This window comes from Nothoprocta perdicaria, unplaced genomic scaffold, assembly GCF_003342845.1.
Source record: "Nothoprocta perdicaria isolate Ctin4 unplaced genomic scaffold, notPer1 scaffold_68, whole genome shotgun sequence".
Lineage (NCBI taxonomy): Eukaryota > Metazoa > Chordata > Aves > Tinamiformes > Tinamidae > Nothoprocta > Nothoprocta perdicaria.
Genome location: NW_020455954.1, coordinates 2,331,802 through 2,351,929, shown reverse-complemented (window position 1 = coordinate 2,351,929; position 20,128 = coordinate 2,331,802). Strand labels below are relative to the sequence as shown.

Below are 20,128 nucleotides of genomic sequence, written 5' to 3'. Positions count from 1 at the left end.
TTTCATCATTAAAGCAGCAGTGCTGGCACAACCTTGGCATTAAAAAAGGAATGATGAAACCTGTGCCCGTGACAGGATATTCTGGAACCCTTGCTAGCTCTGAAAGGAGGAGCTTCAAGATGACACAAACAGCATGAAGCGCTTCTCTCCCTAAGAGCTTGTGTCCTCTGCGTTCACTTACCCTTGCTGCTACTCACTTCTTTGAATCCACTATTCTTTTGCAGCCCCTTGGCTATTTCTCCTTCATGTCGTCTCACACGACTTGTCACCACCCGTCACTACCTTTGCCTGGACTCCTACCTGTATCCATGCACCGCAGGTGGGCTCTCCCAGGGACACGATCCCAAACACGTACGAGCTGTCTCTTGGTAAGAGACAGCTAGTCAGGCTTGTGCAGAAGCTCCATCTCCAACACAATCCCAAATAAGCTGTCCCAAAAGGAATGACTTCTGCCAAGCCAAAGGAGCCCAGGGAAGGTGTTTCCCTCTGGTGATGTCCTTGGGGCAGCCCGGTGCAGGGAGCACAGGCTGTTTAGTGCACAAAGCACCCGGGCAACAAGCCTTGGGATTCTGGGGCCGCGCTTCGCTCAACGAGGGCAAGGACAGCGGCTCTCTCCCAGTCTTAGTCTTACAGTAGGCCACGCACAGTGACATATGTAGTGCTGAAGCAGCCTCAGCTCCTCAGCAGCATCTCAGCCCGGACTTACTGTGCTGGACCTACCCAGGCTGCATATATATAGTGTGAAAATCAGGTGTTTCCTGCTCTTCTGACTCGGGCTTTTCAGGAAGCCGATAATGAGACCCACAGTGGCAGGGCACTGTCCAGCTGAAGAACTTCTGCATAACAGCAAAGGGAAGGAAGGTCCCTGCTTTGCTCACCCCCAATGCCCAGATCAAGCTCCGTCCAGCAGGGCTGCTGCGCGCTAAAATCGGAAGTCTCTGGGCTGCTCTCTGCTCTAAACAGTTGTTGCACTGTGCTCAGCTCAGTGCTACAGATTCCAGGGGAACAAAGTTCAAGCTGCTTGCTGTACGCTTCAGAAAATGTTTACTCTCGTTTCCTTTCAGAGTAAAGGAGCTTCCCTATTTAAGTGGAATAAATGGAGCAGACTTCACTTCTGTTTCTTTATTGTATTTTTAATTTAACCCAGGTTTAAGCTAATATACACAAAAATGTCCACCAACTCTGACAATGTACTTGCAGGCACTCTGTATCACTATACTTGGAACTCCAAGCACAAAAGCTACAAGTATTTTATGGAAACCAAACTTAATAAATAGCACAGGTTAAATGATGAAGAAGAGTATAAACAAGAAAAGCTTGATCCTTATAAAAAGGCCTCATCTTTGTAGCTGGCCATATTTCATATGCTTATGTTATATATTTCAGGATTTCATGTTCCTCTAATGAAGCATTTATAAGAAGTTCAGTGTGAACAGGAGAATAAAATTTTCTTCCTTAGCAAGCTCAAGTAACTAAATAAATGCTGTCTCAAATAGTTTTAAGAACTATCTACACACAATAAGTTAAAATAAATAGTAGCAGCGTCCTGGCAATAACCCCCAAAATGTAGCAGCAACCTAATTCTTCATACCATGTCAGTGTCAAGTTTCTTCCAGAAATAATGACACAGCTTGTCTACAGAAATATGAGCCAAATATTCTAGCACACACCTCATTACATGGGATGCGACAAACACCTCACTTGTGTTCCACTTGCAAAGCTATTTCTTCTAAGAGTTTCATTACACTGCAAAGACAAAGACATTGCCCAGCTTCAAAACTCATGGCAAAGCAAGGGAAAGGTACCATAAGCTGAACTACGCAGCAGCAATTTTGAGATGTAGGAACACATGGCAAACCCGCACATAAGGCAGCCAGAAAAGAAATGCTTAGTGAAAGGAAAGAAAAAGAAATCAGCAATGCCCTGTATGTCTACAGATTGTAAGGCTGGTCTTTCCCATAGCCCCCTTGGCAGCATTACAACTCTGTGCACATCTCATGACTAGGCAGCTGGACCCAGTAACTTTAGACAGTCTCTCCAAGTGCAGAAGGAGATACCTTATGTTCACTGTTTGCCTCTTCCCTACCCAACCGCCTGAAACCATTTCAATGTACAGCTTCAGGAATTTGTTCCCACTGGAGTAGTGCACAGTGCACTGTGACCAATGTTGTTTTACAAAACAAACAAACAAACAAACAAACAAACGGGATGTTTTCAGGTTTAGCTATTTATGCTGACTCAAAATAAACCACCTTGAAAAGAAAATGCAAGTGTGTGCATTGATGATCTGCCCAAATGCTGAATAACTTTGTAGGTTTTTGAAACACATTATCCCTCCCTTGCCATCTCATCTGGCCTCAAACGCAGGCTGCACATTGTCACTCTGAACCACAAGAATTTGAACAGCATGGAGACCATCACTGGTGTAATGAACCTGAACAGTACTCAAAGCCCTTTCCTAGGGTAGGAAAGACATAGGCACTTGTCCAATTATGTCCCCTGAACAAGTGGTCCCCAGTACTCTTTGTCTTACAGCTGGACTGACTGGACAAGTAAGAAAAGGCATCAAGTAGATCATCATTTCTTCTTTCCATTACTTGATCATATGGGTTTCTTCATCAGCATCGTAAAACTCCTCATCTTCGCTTCCACTGCCTGCAGAACTATCTTTGTCTCCCAACTAGAAAGACAAACAAAGACATTGGTTAACAGAGAAGTCACCAATGAATGTCAAAACAATATGCAAGCATGACTATAAAAAAAAATAGATCAAATCACTTTATTAAAACAGCAAAAAAAGAGACTTTTGTGAATCTTAAACTTTTGTGTCCTTAGTTCTACAGAATCTCTTGGAAAGAGATTGGCTTCTACTGAATGGACTCTGTGCCCTTCATCAGCACACTAGCGAGAATACACGCAGGACAGACACGGCGAGGATGGTTCCAGCCATCTCCTTCCTCACTTTTAACAATTTATATCTATTTCCCAATGATCTACAGGAATAAATGTGTTGAACATATAGATTACTTCATCAGGAAAAAGCTTTTCCATCCTAAATTATGTTAGCAAGTGTAGCATGGAGATGTTGCATTTTAAAAGATCCCTCTGCAATACTAGCTAAAAGTGTTACAGAATGGGGAAAAAAATACTAGGTCATATGTTCAGACTGCAAACTTCCTATTATAGGCATATTTTACCCCAGACAATCCTTTTAACATAATTTATATGATACGCATAACCAAGAGCCAACTCTTGCAGCTCAGTCATTTCTTTTGGCCACTGTAGTATTTGTCCATTGACTAGCTATCCAAGAAATGCATGGATTATTTTGCTAATCTAAACTGCGTCTAGTTCTAGGATTTTTTTCCAGTATGTCTACATCCACCTTAAGACCTCTGGCTTTCTCGTTATATGTGAGGAGTGAAAGGGAAAGAAAAAAAATGGAAATCGTATTCCTGACTGACAGAACTATGCAAGCAAAATCTGTAGCTTTTGATCTGTCTTCAGAGGAATTTTGTTACAGCAATGTGTTAACTGCAAAGGAATTTCAAACAGTTTGAGCACTAAGAACTGTCAGAAGATATAAAGGGAATCATGTTACATTTTTTTTCTCTGAATTCCTAAAATTATTCAAGGAGAGTCAGGCTATTGCTGGATGCTGTCCAATTTGAGCATCACATTCATGTATGTTAACAGGGACAAAACCCCCGTTCTGGGCAAGCAGAGCACATGCTATCCTGAAGGTGGTACAAAAGGACAAGGGATTCCACAGGGGAATTCAGGGTATGCCAAATAAATTTTACAACCTACTTATGGCAGCTCCACAAGACATCTCCACGGCCTTGTCAAGTAGGGTTAATGTTTAACAGCTTTCCATTTTCTCCATGCGTTCTTTGTTGGTAGCTTTAAAATAAATCCCTAGTGTCACAGACATTCCAGATGTAACTTCACTGAAGTTACACTATCACTGCGGGCTCCAAACTGGCTCTTTCTGTTTCATTTGGTTTCAATCATTTGAATCCATCTAAGGGAGAAGGTTCCTGAGGAGCATTCTCAATTTTTTGTTTCTTTGGGGGATCATGTTGAGGCTAGGATTTTTTAAAAGCCTGCAGAAATTCAGGCAGGGAAGATTTGAACCTGAGAAGTCTGTTTGACATCAGTGAACCGAGTTGTGTGAATATTGATACGCAGACAATACTGGTTACCCCAAAGGGCTGTACTGACCTTATTTGATTAGAAATGAAAATAAAATGTGATTTTTCTTCCCCTCAGTCAAAAAATCTGCAGTGTTTGCTAGAATTGTTGCTGGTCAGTAAGCCATCTGCAAGGTTAAGTTGTAATAACAACGTAATCATGTAAATAACAGCAGGTGTAAACTTGTTTTAAGTGTGTATGGTAGATTTCTGTAGCGAGCAAGCATGTGATGTCCCAGCACATGACCCCGTATGGTTAAAAATGCTTTATAAAATGTGCATGTAAAGTAGATAAAAGTAAAAAATTAACAGTTAAAGGGCTGCCTCTTTCAGGCTTTCTTAACAGAAGCTTTTGTCACTGAACTGTGCTGTCTTGTCAAGAATTATTACAGCTAAATTTGGTAAACAAGGCAACATCTTTGTTCCTTTGAAAGGAAACAACTGCTCCAATTCTAGAAATAAATTTCATTCTGCCTCTGATTTCTGTGAAAAATATATCTAGAATTACCTGTGAATCTTAAACTGTTTTACTAGAAACTTAAAGGGCTCCTGTCTCAACTCAGTCTAATGGGATAGATAACATCTGTTTTCATTAAGACTGGCCCTTCCAAGTGTATTGACCACTTATTCAATCTTTATCATTCCTTTCACATCTAGAATTTAGGAACCAGGATTTAATATTAAGCCCTTATCTAGATTTAAACATCCATTTCCAACTTCAGAGCTACTTTTTTTCCCTATACTCATTCCATTCACAAAACAACAATAATGAAAAAAACTCCACAGATAACTGCTTATCCCCAGGGGTTTCATAGTTCCACATTTTGGAATAATCTTATTTTCCGGAATAAGCAGTGAGACAGATTCAGAGGTTAATCTAGCTCTAACCCATTTAGAAATTCTACAGAACAGCCAGGGCAGAACTGAGTAGAAACACAACGTGCTGCCCTTAACCAGCCCCTCTCAAACAGACTTCTGTTCTTTTTAACCTAACACTTCTCAGAAACTTCAGTGGTCAGCTTGGCATGAAGCATGCTGCAGCAATCCAGCTTAGAGATGAAAGATGCAGTGACATCCGTGTCCTTTATTCCAAAGGACAAAGGATCATAAGTTTTTGTCGTTGAAGGGATGAATTGGCTCAGCTATGCTCCAGCCTGCATTTCTAGAGAACATTTCAGATGCAATGGTAAGATTACTAAGCTATCCTGTGTAACTCCTTGGGGCCTATCATCCACAGGCCAAGAATCACTGTCCTAATCTAGTTGAGTCAGTGGCATATATAAGATGACAGGTGAATGTGCTTCTCCAGTACACTGGAGAAGTACAAGGAAGAAAAATGAACATACCTGGGAGCCATCCAGTGCTTGCAAGGACATGGCTTCGTCACCCAGTCTCCAGTATGAGCATACCTGCAGGTCTGAAATGGTTTCTAACAAAGGGCTGTTTAATGTCTCTGGCAATAACAAGCTGAAAAGCCCAGACAGAAGACCAGTCGCTCCAAACACAATGTACGGCAGAGACCACTGCACAGATTTCTGGAAACAAGAGCAAATGGTTAAACAGAGGTTGACCCTTACAGTTCCTGGTGTTTACTCAAGCATTTAACCTTCATAGCCATTCTACCTGGCAACTGTGATTAAAAAAAAATGTGTATTTCAAGAAAGGAACTGTTATATTCTCAAAATCTTTGTGTTTATAATACAACTTACTACTTCTTACTGATCTTACCAATTTGATCTTATTGATACTTATAGAGACATAGATTTTGAGATGGATTTTAAAAGAAATGCATGAGATTTATGCACTCAAATCCTTCTGATTAAAAAAATAAATAAAAAAGACAAAAAAAGACAAAACAAAAAAAAAGACAGAAAACAACAACACCAACAAAAAAAAAGGACAAAAAACCTCCCACACATTTTGCCTGTATGAAAGGGAAAGAGAGCACAGAATCAGCCATGTTGTTAGGAAGGGATCTCTGAAGGTCATCTAGGCTAACCTTCTGCTCGCAGCAGGCCTAGAGAGAGCCTGCAACCCCCAAGCCACAACTTGAGGGCATTAATCCTTGTAGAACTATTTTCTGCTGCTGAAAAGAGTGCATCTCAGACCAAAAGAGCGCTGCTTGCTCAAGCTCTCCTACATCTTGTGCTTTAGGTCCACAACCATCTCGGTTGCCCTCCATCAGAACCTCCACAGCCTTTCCACATCCTAGTGCAACTGGGAGAGAAGTTGATATGTGCACCATGTGTTTCCAAATCTAGCTCAGTGCAAAGTTGGACTTACCATCCACCACAGCCCCCCGGTTCATTCCGGCATAGACATTACTCAACCAGTTGGTTACCACCCTGTATTGACTATGGATTACACACCATAAGAAGCCTGTACTTCTTTTTCACCTTCATGGAGTGGAAGGCCTGTCATTATTTAAGCTTTGCTATTCACAGGATGTCAAATTTCCTTATTTTGTCTCATTAGCAAATGTGCAGATCACGCATTCTGTCTCATCATTCACTTGTTAACAGCCACCAAACAAACTCAGAGGCTTTGTTACTACCCTTTTCAGCCTGCTCATGCATACAGTGTTCAACACTCATCTACTAATTCTTTCATTCATCCTGTATCAGTTTATGACACAGCATCTAAAACCTTACAAAAGGCTTCCCTCCTCTCCACTTTATCCATGCTGCTTTCAGTGACGACATGGCTGGGTATCAAGCTGATATCCATAGCAAGAGCAAGAACTATCCTTCCTTACTGTTCCTGATTATCTTCTTGACCTTCACATGCTTAGAAATGAACTCCAAGTGCTTGTCTCCAACGACCTTTCCAGAGGCAGAGTTTGAGCTGATTAGCCTCTAACTCCATGGATCTACATTGTGACCTTTCTTAAAGATGCCTCTAGCATTAGCTTTTTTTCAGTTTATATAATAAAAAGCAATTCTAAATCAGGAAAACAATAATGGGCTGAGATAAAATGTAAAAGCAGCATTTCATATCTTACTAGGAATTAATTTCTCCATTCTCACCCTTTCTATAAGCCCCCAGACAAAGTAACTGAAAACACATTAAAATAGTTGAAGAAATTCTAAAACACAGAAACAGCTATTTAGAAACAACTATTTTTTTTTTCTTCACGTAAATGTTCTTTAAAATAAAGAAATAAACAAACAAACATTTTCATGAGACCTCCTCAGACACAATGCTCCAAGGCTAATGATTCACATCTCCTGCAGTTCCAAATCCCCACTGGAGACCATGCAATATAGATTCTTGCCTTTACACTAGCCTTCACTCTGTTAGAGTAGCCTGAGAGGTGCTCTTACCTACGCCACCTTTCATGCTACAGACTAAAAGGCCCCACACAATTACCTGCTCTCTGCCCGCAGTAATAAAATGGAAGATGTCCCAGAAAAGTATTCCAGATAAAATCTCTGTCACTTTATAGGAATTCTCACCTGGTTTACATAAGCAATTTGAAACTGGGCCTTTATTTTACCTGCGTACACACCTGCCTATAAATACAGGGGGGAAATAATTTTATGGTTTTGCTTCATCCCCATATTTGGTTCTCTGCCTTGAAAGGCTGCTGAAGTTTTGCTCAGAAGCCTTGAGGGTATCTCAGGTCTCTAAAGCATTATCTTAACTCAAAGATTCAATGCTTTGCTGATAATTATAATCCACATGTAGTTAAGGTAGTGACAGCAACAGAAGCTGACCCTGCCTTCTCAGAAATAACAGTTTTGAACCTTTGTGCTTTATCATCTGAGGCATCAAGTCTCCCAAATATTTTCTCTTTCTTTCTTTTACTATTGGTCACTTAGGTTTTAAAATTGGAATCACCATCTTGGTATCTTTAACTGACAACACTGCTGAAGTGCAAAGGCTAAGTGCTCACATTTTCATAGGGCTAAAGTATCTTCTGAACTAAGTGATGGCAATCCTGTCCGATTACACAGATTCCATCTCAATGCTGTTGGCCTACCACAATACTGTCAAGTAATAATAGACCTTAGATTAAATACATAATTTGTCCCCACCTCTGCAGTTCTCTGATACATGAGACACACAGAACAAAAATATAAATAAAGCAGCGAGAAGTTCAGACAAACCAATGAAGGGACGAAAGGAGCAATGATTCCACCAACACGGGAAAACATGGAACAGGCACCCATTCCAACGTTCCTAAGAAGAAAATGACAGCCATTAATTAATTGCATTCACATAAGAGGAATAAGGACTTTTTTTTTTTTTAAGAAAAAAAGAAAAAAATCTATCAACAAGGAAAACATCAGTTATGTCTCTGACCTCATTACCTGGCAAAGAAAAGGGATGTGCAACTAAAAGTAATCCAGTACAGGAATAATCCCCACACTCTGCGCTTACAGAAGCGCAAGTCCTGAGTGTGATCATAATTCTAGCACATGTATACACAGAAAAAGACAAAAATCATGATTCCAGTCAAAGCATCTCACCCATATCTAAAAGGAAGGTGACTTCCCTTACCCCAGTTGTATTTATCAGCATATTTGCTAAACCATTAAACGCACTATAACACACCTTCATTGCTGTATATTCCTGGTCATACCCAGGAAAAGCATCCAGGAAATATTGCACCTGCAATTTTTACACCTGCATAAAAGATGCTTTTGTCTACTCTGTCACCACAAGCATGGAGCAGTTCTGTCTCTAGCCAACAAATCCTTACTCCCTTGCTCATATGTGCTTATGAAGCATCAAGTTACTTTTACAAAGCTCACTGACTGGTCGTCTTCAGTGTTGGTAGTTATATGAGCATGAATGTCTAACAGAGTCGTCCATCTTATAAAGCATTTAGAAAGTTAGAGATGTCACTCAAATTAATTTTAATATCATTCTCATCCTCATCACTGGAGAGATGGCTGTGTGCATACCAACCACACAAAAAAAACTATTTTACTGCTTCACATGGAAGACAATTATTCTGAAGAGAATCATGTAAATTTGAGAGAGGCATAAGAAGGGAGAAGACAACAGAAGCAGCTTAATAATGTAAGAGTCTCCATGCAACCACGATATTTAAGTGAAAACCTCAAAGCAATGCATGTAGTTAATATTAAAAGACACAGAAAGTGGGATCACACAGAGGAACCAGAAACATGAAGACTAACTGCCATTACCTGATCACTGTGGGATAAAGCTCCGACGTGTAGATGTAAACAATGTTAAATGCAGCACTGATTGTCAGCTTTCCCAGCAAAGACAGAGAGCGACTATTCACCACGGCAAACACTCCTGCGTCTGACAGAGAAAATGGGACCCTTGTAAAGACCATACAGAAATAGGTCTCAATAAGTACTTCAAGCACACAACAGTATGGAGTGATAACAAACCTACTGAAGAACTTGTTATGAAGAACAGCCCAGCATATTTCTATTGAAAACAGCATTTGTCACAGAAGATCTGTACTTTCAGGAGAACTCTCAGAAACTCGGAGAATCCAAAGAGGCTTCTTTGAGACAGCAATGTCAGAAGTCACCCAACAAAATTCATATTCTGTATTTAGGGATGTACTCTTTATTCACATGATTTAATTTGTACAAAGAAGAAAATTCTCCATAAATCACACTGTGAAATGTAATCAAGAAAGTATTTCAAACTAAAGGCAGACTGTCAGTAGCCTAATTGCTAGTGAATTGTTTGCATTCCGTTAAATAAAATCCAACAGTGAAAGGCTAGATTAAACAGCTGGACAGACCCAAAGATTACAGTACTGAACTAGCACTCAAGGTAGAAGAGAGAAGCTGTTTAAAGCATTTTTGTTCCTTATAAAAAGATGTTACACATGTTCAAATATTACTGAGATTCATTTGTGAGTTTTGCTTTCAAAGTCAAAGAGATTCACTGTATCTGTATTTTTAAACATCTAAAAACAAGAAGTGAACATCAACATGTCTTTGGGAAAAAAAAAAAAAAAACATGTTTTAGTATTTCTTAAAGACTCCTTGATTCAGGAAATTTCTAAAATGCTCTCTGAATGATGTGGCCATGTAGAATGATGTAGCTACAAAACGTAACTACAAACTTCTTGAACTCCATAGAGCAGTGAGAACGGGGAAACCTGCCCAAGGATTTAGTTCTTGAAGTCTTCTGACACTACTTTTACCTAGAGATACACAAGACTGATGGGTGAGAGAGATATCCCAAGCAATATCATTCTTTGGGATTAAGCAAGATTCAGACACTGGAAAGGAGTGACTGATTTGATCAAAATATAGGGTACAATATGAAGTCAAGTGGTAAAAATCCAAAACTTTTTCAATAGCTTCCTTTAAGCTCTTAGGACAACTGCTTATTCTTTGTCCTAAATTCTCTGGCTTCAAAGTGGAGACACTCATGTGCATAAGCCAAGCAACAAACTCTTAAGAGCGTAGGATGATATATTTACAACTTCTCACCCATTTCAGAAACAAAAGGAAATATTTACCTTTCTTTTCAGGAAGAAACATGACAATAAGACAAGCCAGGCCTCCCAGGAACAGAAATGTACTCAAAGTTCGCTTTCGACCAAACCTGATGAACAAGAATGGATAACACACACCTAAGAGTTTTAGTCTACACTGCATCTGCAGATTTCAGACATCTAGATCTTTGTAGTCTTATTATTTGCAATTGAAAGGTGCCAAATTCCAACTCCCACAAAGACTTTCTTTCTTCCATATATTTTTTTAAACTTCTATTCCTCTCTTAAAATCAGCACTATGAAAGCTTCCTGTAGTAGCTGACAATCACTAGAATTTTGACTTGCCTTCTGCTTTTTGTGCCTGTGTGTAAAATTGGTCAGAGGACATGCAGAGGAGAAACAAGGAAGTGAATTGCATTAAAGTGAGAGACAAGAGTTCCCTGACTCAATAAAAGACTAAATATCTAAATGAGCAGTTCTGCTCACCTAGTAAAGCATGCTGGAGCTATTACTGGACAACACAAAGCAGTCCCATTCGAGTTTAGTAGCAGCAGATTTGACTTAACAGCGAGTGTTACAAAAGAGAGGTGGGAAGAATGCCATCTTGTGTTAATACGGAGTCAGCACGACTAAGCGTGATTGATCTTTAGGAATCAGCCTCATCTTCTGAGTCTAACTTGGATTATTAGGGAATGATAAATGAACTAGTTGGAATAAGAAAGTATGTGATACAAGAATCTGTAACTGGCACTTTCACATAGAAATGCATTTCCCCAGGACGACATAATGAACTAGTTAAACTAAAGCAGAGAGCTGCAAACAATGGAAATAAGCCAGGAGAGCTGATATGCAGGGAATTTATCGCGAGGAAAAAATGAAAACAAAACCCACTCTGAAGGGGTTAGTGTAATTACATACTCACCATTTTTGATTAATCAAGTAAATACAGATTGGGTATGCTGGAATTTCTATCAACCCTGAGAGGGCTAAATTGGCATAAATACTTCCACCTAAGTCACCTGCGTTCAGGGTAAGGCCGTAGTATACCAAGCTGCACACAAACCTGTAAGAGACGGAAGAGAAAATAGAGTAGTAAAACCAAAGCAGCAGCTTTACCTGACAAATAAGGCACTGGTTTGGCACAATGTAGTATAAATTATATTTAGTATTTCAGAAGATAAATCTAAAAAAGCTTCTACACAAATATGTACTGCTTTCCATGGAAAGAAACCATTTTCTCAACATAAAGCCAATTCCTGGGTTTTTACTCAGTTAAACATAAGATTACACTTTAGATGTATATATATCTCAATAGAAAGTTACAGTACGATCATGAATGCATGATTTGACTTGTGAAGCCTGATAAAACAAAGGACAAATATGCAATTTCTCTTTTGCCCATTCTTGCCCAACTATGTGTAGCCACTTTTTCAAACTTGTTAGATGACTCCTGCCTTCAATTTTTCTACTGTTGTCCAGTTTTTATTAATTCTCCAACTGTTTTTCACTTTTTTGTAACTCGTGAATTCTTATTTGAGAAAGAAAACAAACAACATTATTTTGCACTAAGCATTTGGAAAAACAGCAGAAATATAGTTGCATGTGGTCTGATGACAAAATGAATTTTTTCCCCCTTTTTTTTCCCTTCTTTTTTTTTTTTCTTCTTCTTCTTCTTCTTCTCTATGAAGACCTCTTTCCCAAACATGCGAAGAGCACTGCCAGCAGACTCACAGACCATGTTATCCATTAAGCTTATTTTAAAGTGGCAGCAAAAGAGCTCGGAGTTAACTTAGCTACCCAAAACAAAATGGACACTTTTGGAGAGTTATATTCTAGATACTGAGTTTAGGAAGCATTATACAGCCCTCCTCTATAATATAGCAGCACTCGGAAGCACTTTTAAGAAAATGCACACACTCATTAAGATGTTTTAGGCCACCCACTTACTAATGCCTTCCTTATATATATTACTGAATGACTAATTGAGGTGCCTGGAAGCATTGACACATAACCCTGGGCCAAAGCCTAGGCAGCATGACTAATCTCAGCAGCCTGCAAGGATCAGAGAAGAGGTAGTTCTTAACTATATTGAGGATGGAAAAGCACAGCAGAAATGCGAAGACAAAATATTTCAGGACTACTTTGTAAAAATGCCTTCAGGTTAGCAATGCACTAAAGAGTTTTTATAAAACAAAGATATTTTTTTTATGCACAGTGTCCCTAACAAAGATTGTGACTGTATGACATGCAAGAGTTGATTCTCAGCAACACTTTCTCACAGATTTTAAGAAGCAAAAGCAACCCAGCAGGGGCCTACGAAGTATTTCAAGTACCAGATGAACATCATGATCAAAGTGCGTCCCAAGAGAATTCTGTAGCGGAAGAGATCCAAGAAGCTGCCGGCCTCTCCGGGGCTCCTCTCTCCTGGAAGTTTTAAGGAAAAAGTGCACTTCTGCTTACGGTTCCTCTTCGCAATGAGGTAGAGCGCATCTTCTGCTTCGCTCAGCCGACCTTGTGAATACAGCCAACGGGGGGACTCTGGAATGAATCTGAAACACACACACATGCACACAATGCAGAGCACTTTAGGGCCCTTCTCTTCTGCAAGGCTGGACTTGCCTATGAAAACAAGGCTGAAATATCTTCCTGCATAACAGTATTTTTCAAACAGCATTTTGGGTTTACAATTCACTTATGAAGAAATTATGAGCATTTTTACAGTATACTTTGTCTAGATTTATATTTAGCTTGTACGTATATACCCATTATATTATTCTGCTGAATATTGCTCAAGTTAGTTACAACATTACCAACACTCTTAGAGGAATGTAAAGAGCCACCACACTACTAAAAGTGAACAAAGGGGGCTTTTATAACAACAACTAGTCTCATCATCCTCATGTTCAAGTACTGTTCTGAGCTCCTGCCCACAGACAGCAAGGCAGCAGCTGCACAAAGGCCACAATCTTGTTTCCACGCGCAAAGTTCATTTGAAAGGTCTATCCCTCCAACACTGCCTGCAAAACAAATCATCTTCTACTGTTTTCAAAAGCCCAGAACTATCTTATACTTCAGGCTTTTGACAGAAGCTAAGATTTTTGTCTCTGCCCAGAAGGGGCATTCTTTTAAATTTGAAGTGATCAGTGCTTATTAAAACAAAACAAAACAAAAAAAACCCCCACAAATTAGCAAGGAACATCTTTTTCAACTAAAAAAAAAAATCCAGTAACATTTTCTTTTCAAGTACTTTCAAGCAAGGCAGAGAGGGAGGGCAGTGTGAAATTTGGATTTAAAAATTGTTACCAACAATAAGATGGGTCTCTGAGGACAGCTTTTAAGTTCTGTGCATAAAACATTAAAAAAAAAAATCATACCATAATCTGAAAGTTTAGAGCCTTTTTAATTTTTTTTTTCCTCTCCCAAACACCACTTCAGTTTTAAAATTTCAGAAACATCAACTCTGCTTTCACCAAGTAAGCATGCTCTGAGATCTCTCCTTGGCTGGCAGGCCTGAGTTTGGATGGCTTCTGGAAGGGTATGTTGACTTTTTAACAAAGATCTCTGCTCTACTCTGGAAGTTAGTTAGTTACTGAAGTTAAATAGATGTTGGAAGGGAAAAAAGTCTCAAGTTCTCAAGTTTAAACACTAACTAGAGTCCTTTTTTTTTTTCTTTTTCTTTTTTTTTTTTTTTCCTTCTCTCTCAGTTACTGGGAAGTTTGCTCTAAGGAAGTTTCAGCTACAAGTTTATGACAAAGGAAGAATCACATCACACACCATTCATTGCAAAAACCCACAAGCACAAAAACCCCACTCCTAAATAAACAAACTTTGCATCCTATTCCTTCCCAAGCACTAAGTTCAGATAATAAAGGGAGCTGTCCATGTTCCTTTTGCACATCACCTTTAAGACTGTATGTACACTGTTGATGCTGTTCTTTCTGTGTAAGCTGGGAGCTTAGTAGAGAAACATCATGTTAACACAAAAATCACCAAAATGCTTCCATATCATTCAACATGCATCCATAGTTTGTTGTTGCAGATATACAGCAGACAACAGCTTGGAGCATCTACACACGCCAGCTGAAGAATAGGACTATCACACAACAGGTAGGTCTACAGGAATAATGCACATACAACAGAACATTTACTTACGTTTTCAGATAATGCAGCACTGCTATTTAAAAAAAGAACAGAATATGCAGTGGAGGTTAAAAGAAATACTTTAGTTACATCACATCAGATTATCCTAGAGAAAGTCCTTGACCTAGTTGGATTTTCTCTCATATTTCACATCTTTCCTGAGGAAGTCCAGTTTAATAAATAACTTACAGAGAGAGGAGGAAGACTACGGTTCCTTCCAGGTTAACCACAACAGCCAGAGTCCTCCAGGACCGAATGAAGTAACCTAACAGAGCATACTGGGCGATTCCCACAGCAAAGAATAAGCCGCCAATGGATCCTAATACATCATGGGAACAAACAAAACAATCAAACATTATCACTCCTCCAAGCAACACTGCTAGCTCTCAATATACAGGATCAGACACAAAATACAATTTCTTTAACAAAAATCCACTCAGTAACAGAGGAAAAATAATAGCTATCAGACCAAATACATAATTTTGCATGCAAGCACTAAACAAGGTCTGTTCTGCAGAGTCCCAAATGCTGATAGACAGAGCTCAACCATCATGAACCACTGACAGGTATTTATCTGTGTAACAGGCCCAGTGGATTTGCTTCAACTGAAGTACATTTGCCCGTGTGAGTGATGCAGAAATCTGAAGGCCTCAAGCCAGTTGCTGTGCTTGTCTAAGGTTCATATTAAACAGAGTAGGGCTCAAAGACTGTGGTCACACATATGCTCCAGGGAGCACATTTAAATTTGCAAATGTTATATTAAGCTTTGGTGTACTACAAGTACTACAAAAGGCAGAAATCTCTAAAATCTGGCAATAAACACTGTGACTCAAACTCACCTGCTAATGCCCAGTAGGCAGTACCCACACACTCATTCAGTAGTACAAAGGCCACTAGTGACATCCCACCATTCATCACTCCTACCAAAAAGCGAGTGATGGCAAAGAATTCATAGGAGGGCGAGAATCCATTGGCAATGGCAAACAGGATGTCAAGGGCGAAACCTGGAGAACAAGGCATAAGGGTTCAGATCAGAAGAGTATCCGAAGAAAAACAGAAGCATTCATCAGTGATTTCACTTGATGCTCAGTGACATCTGTCTTAAGTAATCTCATTGAACTATAGAATGCTGCTGCTTACCACAGATTTGGGTAGAAATGTACCCCAAGGCTATGCCATAAAAGAAGAGAACACAAAATGAGTGACTGCTGGTACATGATTTACAGTGGTAAACTCCTGCATTCACTTCATGGCAGGCAATTTTTCACATCCTCTAAACTACCACGTCTTTAGTTAAAATGGTTTGATATTTGTCCCCATACAGAAGTCAGAGACTAAACATTTCCCCTCATTCTTGGAAAGCAGCCCATCATGGGGTAGCACACAGCTCATCAGCACTGCATAAAGGCTGCCCTTTATTTGCTCTGAATGAAGAAGTTATTCAGAGTAATTTGCTTATTTCTTTTAATTGCAAGTGCACACTCACTGAGTAACGAATCAGCTTTACAGATAGGCAGATATACAGAAAACATGAAGCTCCAGGAAGTTTTAAGTCTGAAGATATCAATAAATCTTATCAACAACAAAACACACTGAGGCTTCCAACTACATAAAAATATATCATGTAGACAGGAGTAAAAGGTACAGCAAACAAGTCATACATGCTAATAAATTAGTATAAATAGTAACTGTAGTCTGCAAAGATACTACGTGCATGACTACCATCAAATGAACTCAACTTTATGGTGTAAGACCTTGTGATAAGGTTACTAAATCTAAAATAATTATTCAGATAAAATAATTATTCAGATAACATTCAGATGCTCATTCAAATAGACAAATATTAACCACTTGTCCTTATGTTCCTTTGGTATATGGAAGAAGAACCACCAAAAACAGAGCAGATGATTCACTGCTATGTATGAAGCTCTCTCCAGAAACTGGGCTCTTGCCATGGATCGTCAGAGACGAGACACCAACACATTTTGTTAGGTGGCACTGGTTACCTGTGAGATAGACTTTCTTCCTTCCGAAGCGATCCGAGAGCTGGCCAAAGGAAATTACTCCAACAAACACACCGCTGAAGAAGAAAGAACTGGCGGCACTGACTTTGTACGACGTGTTGCCAATTAAAAACCACTGGACGGAGAAATAAAAAGAACATTAATTGAAGTGCTGAAGGTTCACAAGAAGATCATACTTGCTAAAGCATTACAAACTTTTAAGGACATCAGACTCTGGGGAAGTCTCCTATCCGTTACATTTCTTCAATTAAATTACAGCCACTGAAACAACTTCAGTCTTCAGACTCACTGAGGGTATTAACCAAGGGCACAGTTCCCTCTCTGATTCTGAACTCAAGGATAGATTCCTCACGAAATACTTCTTTTTCCTTCAGTGAAACACAGTATTTCTTGCTTTGCAGGTAAGCTGATGATTGTATCATTTTTCCCTTCAATAACATCCTGTAATCTCCTCCTCAATCTTCATCTGCTCCATCAAAATCCCTTTAGATATCCTTCCTAGCAAAACCCCTATGATTTCAACACTCAGTCATAAACTATCTTACCACAAGGGGCAGAGCCATACAATTAAAACTCACAAGATCAGAGAGCTAGCAAAACAAAATCCTTCAACAACACTGTGCAAATAACTTGCCTAACTTGAATTTTTGCTTAAATGGTGAGGTGTTTACTAATATGGTCCACAACGCGGCCATAAATCAAGACTGACAAAATCCACTTCTAAAACTAACTATGTGATCAAAAACATCAGGGTTTGGAGCCTCTCAAGATTTAAAACACAACTGCCAGAAAAATACATTTCTATAGTAATGACATATGATGAGAACAATTTTATCTTGAAACAACATAGTTTCCTTTACAATAGCTACCTGAACCATGCCCTCATTTTGATATAAACACTCAGGAATGCTGCCAACACTGCAACTCAGCCATGCTAGGTATTTTCTGCACTATTCTAAAAACAGGGGATAAGTTTGTTTATAGTTAAGCAGAATTTATCCTATGAGTTTATTTCAATGGCGAGGAGCCCTTAAAGGGACATGCTTCTATATGAAGCGTGCTTCTATATGAAGCATGTTGTACAAATCCTGAAGAGCTCATAAATCAAGTATTATAAGAAATATTATCAAAATATCTCAGAGTAATTTTCCAGTTTCACAGAACTAGTGAATTCTGAACAAAGTACATTTTAAGAGTTGAATATAGGAGAGACAATAGGATTTTACAAACACAGGCCTTACAGAAAAGCATAGATTTTATTTCCAAGTCCCAAACATACAAAATAGGCAAATTTTTTAAAAGTTTGTATTTTTAAATTAAATTTTGTTCATTACCTATGTTTCACATCTATGCAAGTAAAGCACATAAGAAACTTTTCAAAATTTATGCCCTAAATAGTGCTAGATAACAAGTTCAGATATGTTTGTGGTAAGTTTAAGAGAAGATTCTTGGATAAAAACTAATCAAAGAAACGCACCCAATTCCAGAGATGACGACAATTGGTTTTAAGTTATGTTTAAATAAAAACCTGCCATACACTAGGCTTTTAAATTCAGTGGAGGCGTAAGTACTCATTCTTTGTTACCAAGAAGAAGAACCAGTGGCTGTTGTACACAAAATGCTTGTTCGGTTCTATTCCAAAACTGGACATTATTACTACTGTGATCTTAACTAATAAAGTTTGAGTATTTCTCAGGGCGAGTTCAAATAGCAGTAATGCTTACGGACAACAACCATAAGCTTTCAAATTATAGCACAATAGTCTTAACTGAAGCTCTAATTCAGCCTAATTCAATCTTATAACCGAGAGGAAAATCTTGCACAGAATAACTTAACATTAGACAATTTTGTTGGCCCCAAGAAGGGCAGGTGCTGCACAAATCACAGTGCACGAGTCAGGATCACTTCCCTGGAGACTGTGGCTAGACTACAAAAAAGGAGACCTACACAACACAGAGGCCATGCTTATAAAAGATAAAGGTTGCTCAGGGATAGGATGGAGGTAGTTATTTTGTCTAGCCAACTCTCTATCCCCATGCCACTCCCCATATCTGGGGTTGCAAAAAACTTGCAAAAGCCACTTCCTCTGCACTTCCTCCTCCACTGCTTGCCAACTGCATCGTGGGTCACTGCATTCATCTGACCTAAGGGAATGTCAAAAGCTGGTCAGAAAGAGCTCAGGCTCCCCGCAGATTTTTGAACACATTAATAGGATGACACAATTCTAACACAGGTCTGGAGTCAGGCGGCAGCATTCAATATGCAACTCAGCTAGGAAAAAGGTCAGAGGTTTTGCAGAAGAACTAAGTGGTCAAGATCTACATCCAAACAAAAGGTAGTTCTTTGTTGCCAGTAAACAAACAGATTTTACTTGTTCTCTTCATGGGCTATAGCACCCGTTTCATTTGCTAAGCAAAACATGCACTGATACGGAAGAAAGAAGCAGCAGTGGCAGCCCCCTTACACCTGGTGCCATGAGATTCATACTGATGCGCAAGATGCAGTGGAAGACGCTTCGTTCTTACCTCGGAGGCTATTGACGTGAAGCTGCTGCTGAAGTGCACGTGCTTATGGACCTCGCTGCCGTTGGCAGTGAGCAGCCATTCCCCAAAGGCTCTCTGCTCGCTCGCTGACTGGTTGCCGTGGCTCTGGTTGGCCGAGAGCTCTTCCAGATCCCAGTGGTAAGGAGGTGTTGCCCCTACCAGGGCGATAAGGATGGCTTCAGTGGCCACGTAGAGCTGGAATGAAGCACATGCAACCAAAGATGTTAAACATACATCCAAACATGTTACCACCTAGACCATTCGAGAGAAAGAAACTCGCTCCTGACACTTCCTCTCAGAGATCTCATATCTAATCTATCTTCACATCTAACCTTTCCTAGTTTCACCATGAGGAGAGAGTCCAGCGCAGGGCTACGAGGATGATCAGGGGCCTGGAACATCTGCCCTGTGAGCAAAGGCTGAGGGAGCTGGGCCTGTTCAGCCTGGAGAAGAGGAGGCCGAGGGGGGACCTGATCAGTGTCTATAGATACCTCAAGGGAGGCAGTGAGGAGGAGGGGACGGCCTCTTTTCAGTGGTGGCCACTGACGGGACTAGAGGAAACAGTTACAAACTCGAGCACCAAAAGTTCCACAAGAACTTAAGTAAAATTTCTTGACAGTGAGGGTGACAGAGCACTGGAATAGGTTGCCAAGAGAGGCTGTGGCATCTTCTTCTTTAGAGATAGTCAAGACCCACTTGGACACAATCCTGTGCCACGTGCTCTAGGTGACCCTGCATGTGCAGGGGGGTTGGACTAGATGACCTCTAGAGGTCCCTTCCAACCTTAGC

General features: G+C 39.8%; 1 protein-coding gene across 1 annotated transcript in view; it reads right to left on the bottom strand.

Annotated features, from left to right (window-relative positions):
* Positions 1–2,244: 2,244 nt before the first annotated feature.
* The window catches only part of SLC22A15 (solute carrier family 22 member 15), a 30,412-nt gene continuing 12,528 nt past the window's right edge, over positions 2,245–20,128 (bottom strand). The window contains exons 2-12 of the mRNA XM_026050325.1: positions 19,322–19,534; positions 16,779–16,911; positions 15,612–15,776; positions 14,962–15,091; positions 12,966–13,181; positions 11,555–11,695; positions 10,657–10,742; positions 9,350–9,470; positions 8,303–8,375; positions 5,540–5,728; positions 2,245–2,680 (exon numbers count right to left, since the gene is read on the bottom strand). Of these exons, the coding sequence (XP_025906110.1) occupies positions 2,594–2,680; positions 5,540–5,728; positions 8,303–8,375; positions 9,350–9,470; positions 10,657–10,742; positions 11,555–11,695; positions 12,966–13,181; positions 14,962–15,091; positions 15,612–15,776; positions 16,779–16,911; positions 19,322–19,534 (1,554 nt within the window). The 3' untranslated portion in view covers positions 2,245–2,593. The remainder of the gene's footprint in view (positions 2,681–5,539; positions 5,729–8,302; positions 8,376–9,349; positions 9,471–10,656; positions 10,743–11,554; positions 11,696–12,965; positions 13,182–14,961; positions 15,092–15,611; positions 15,777–16,778; positions 16,912–19,321; positions 19,535–20,128) is intronic.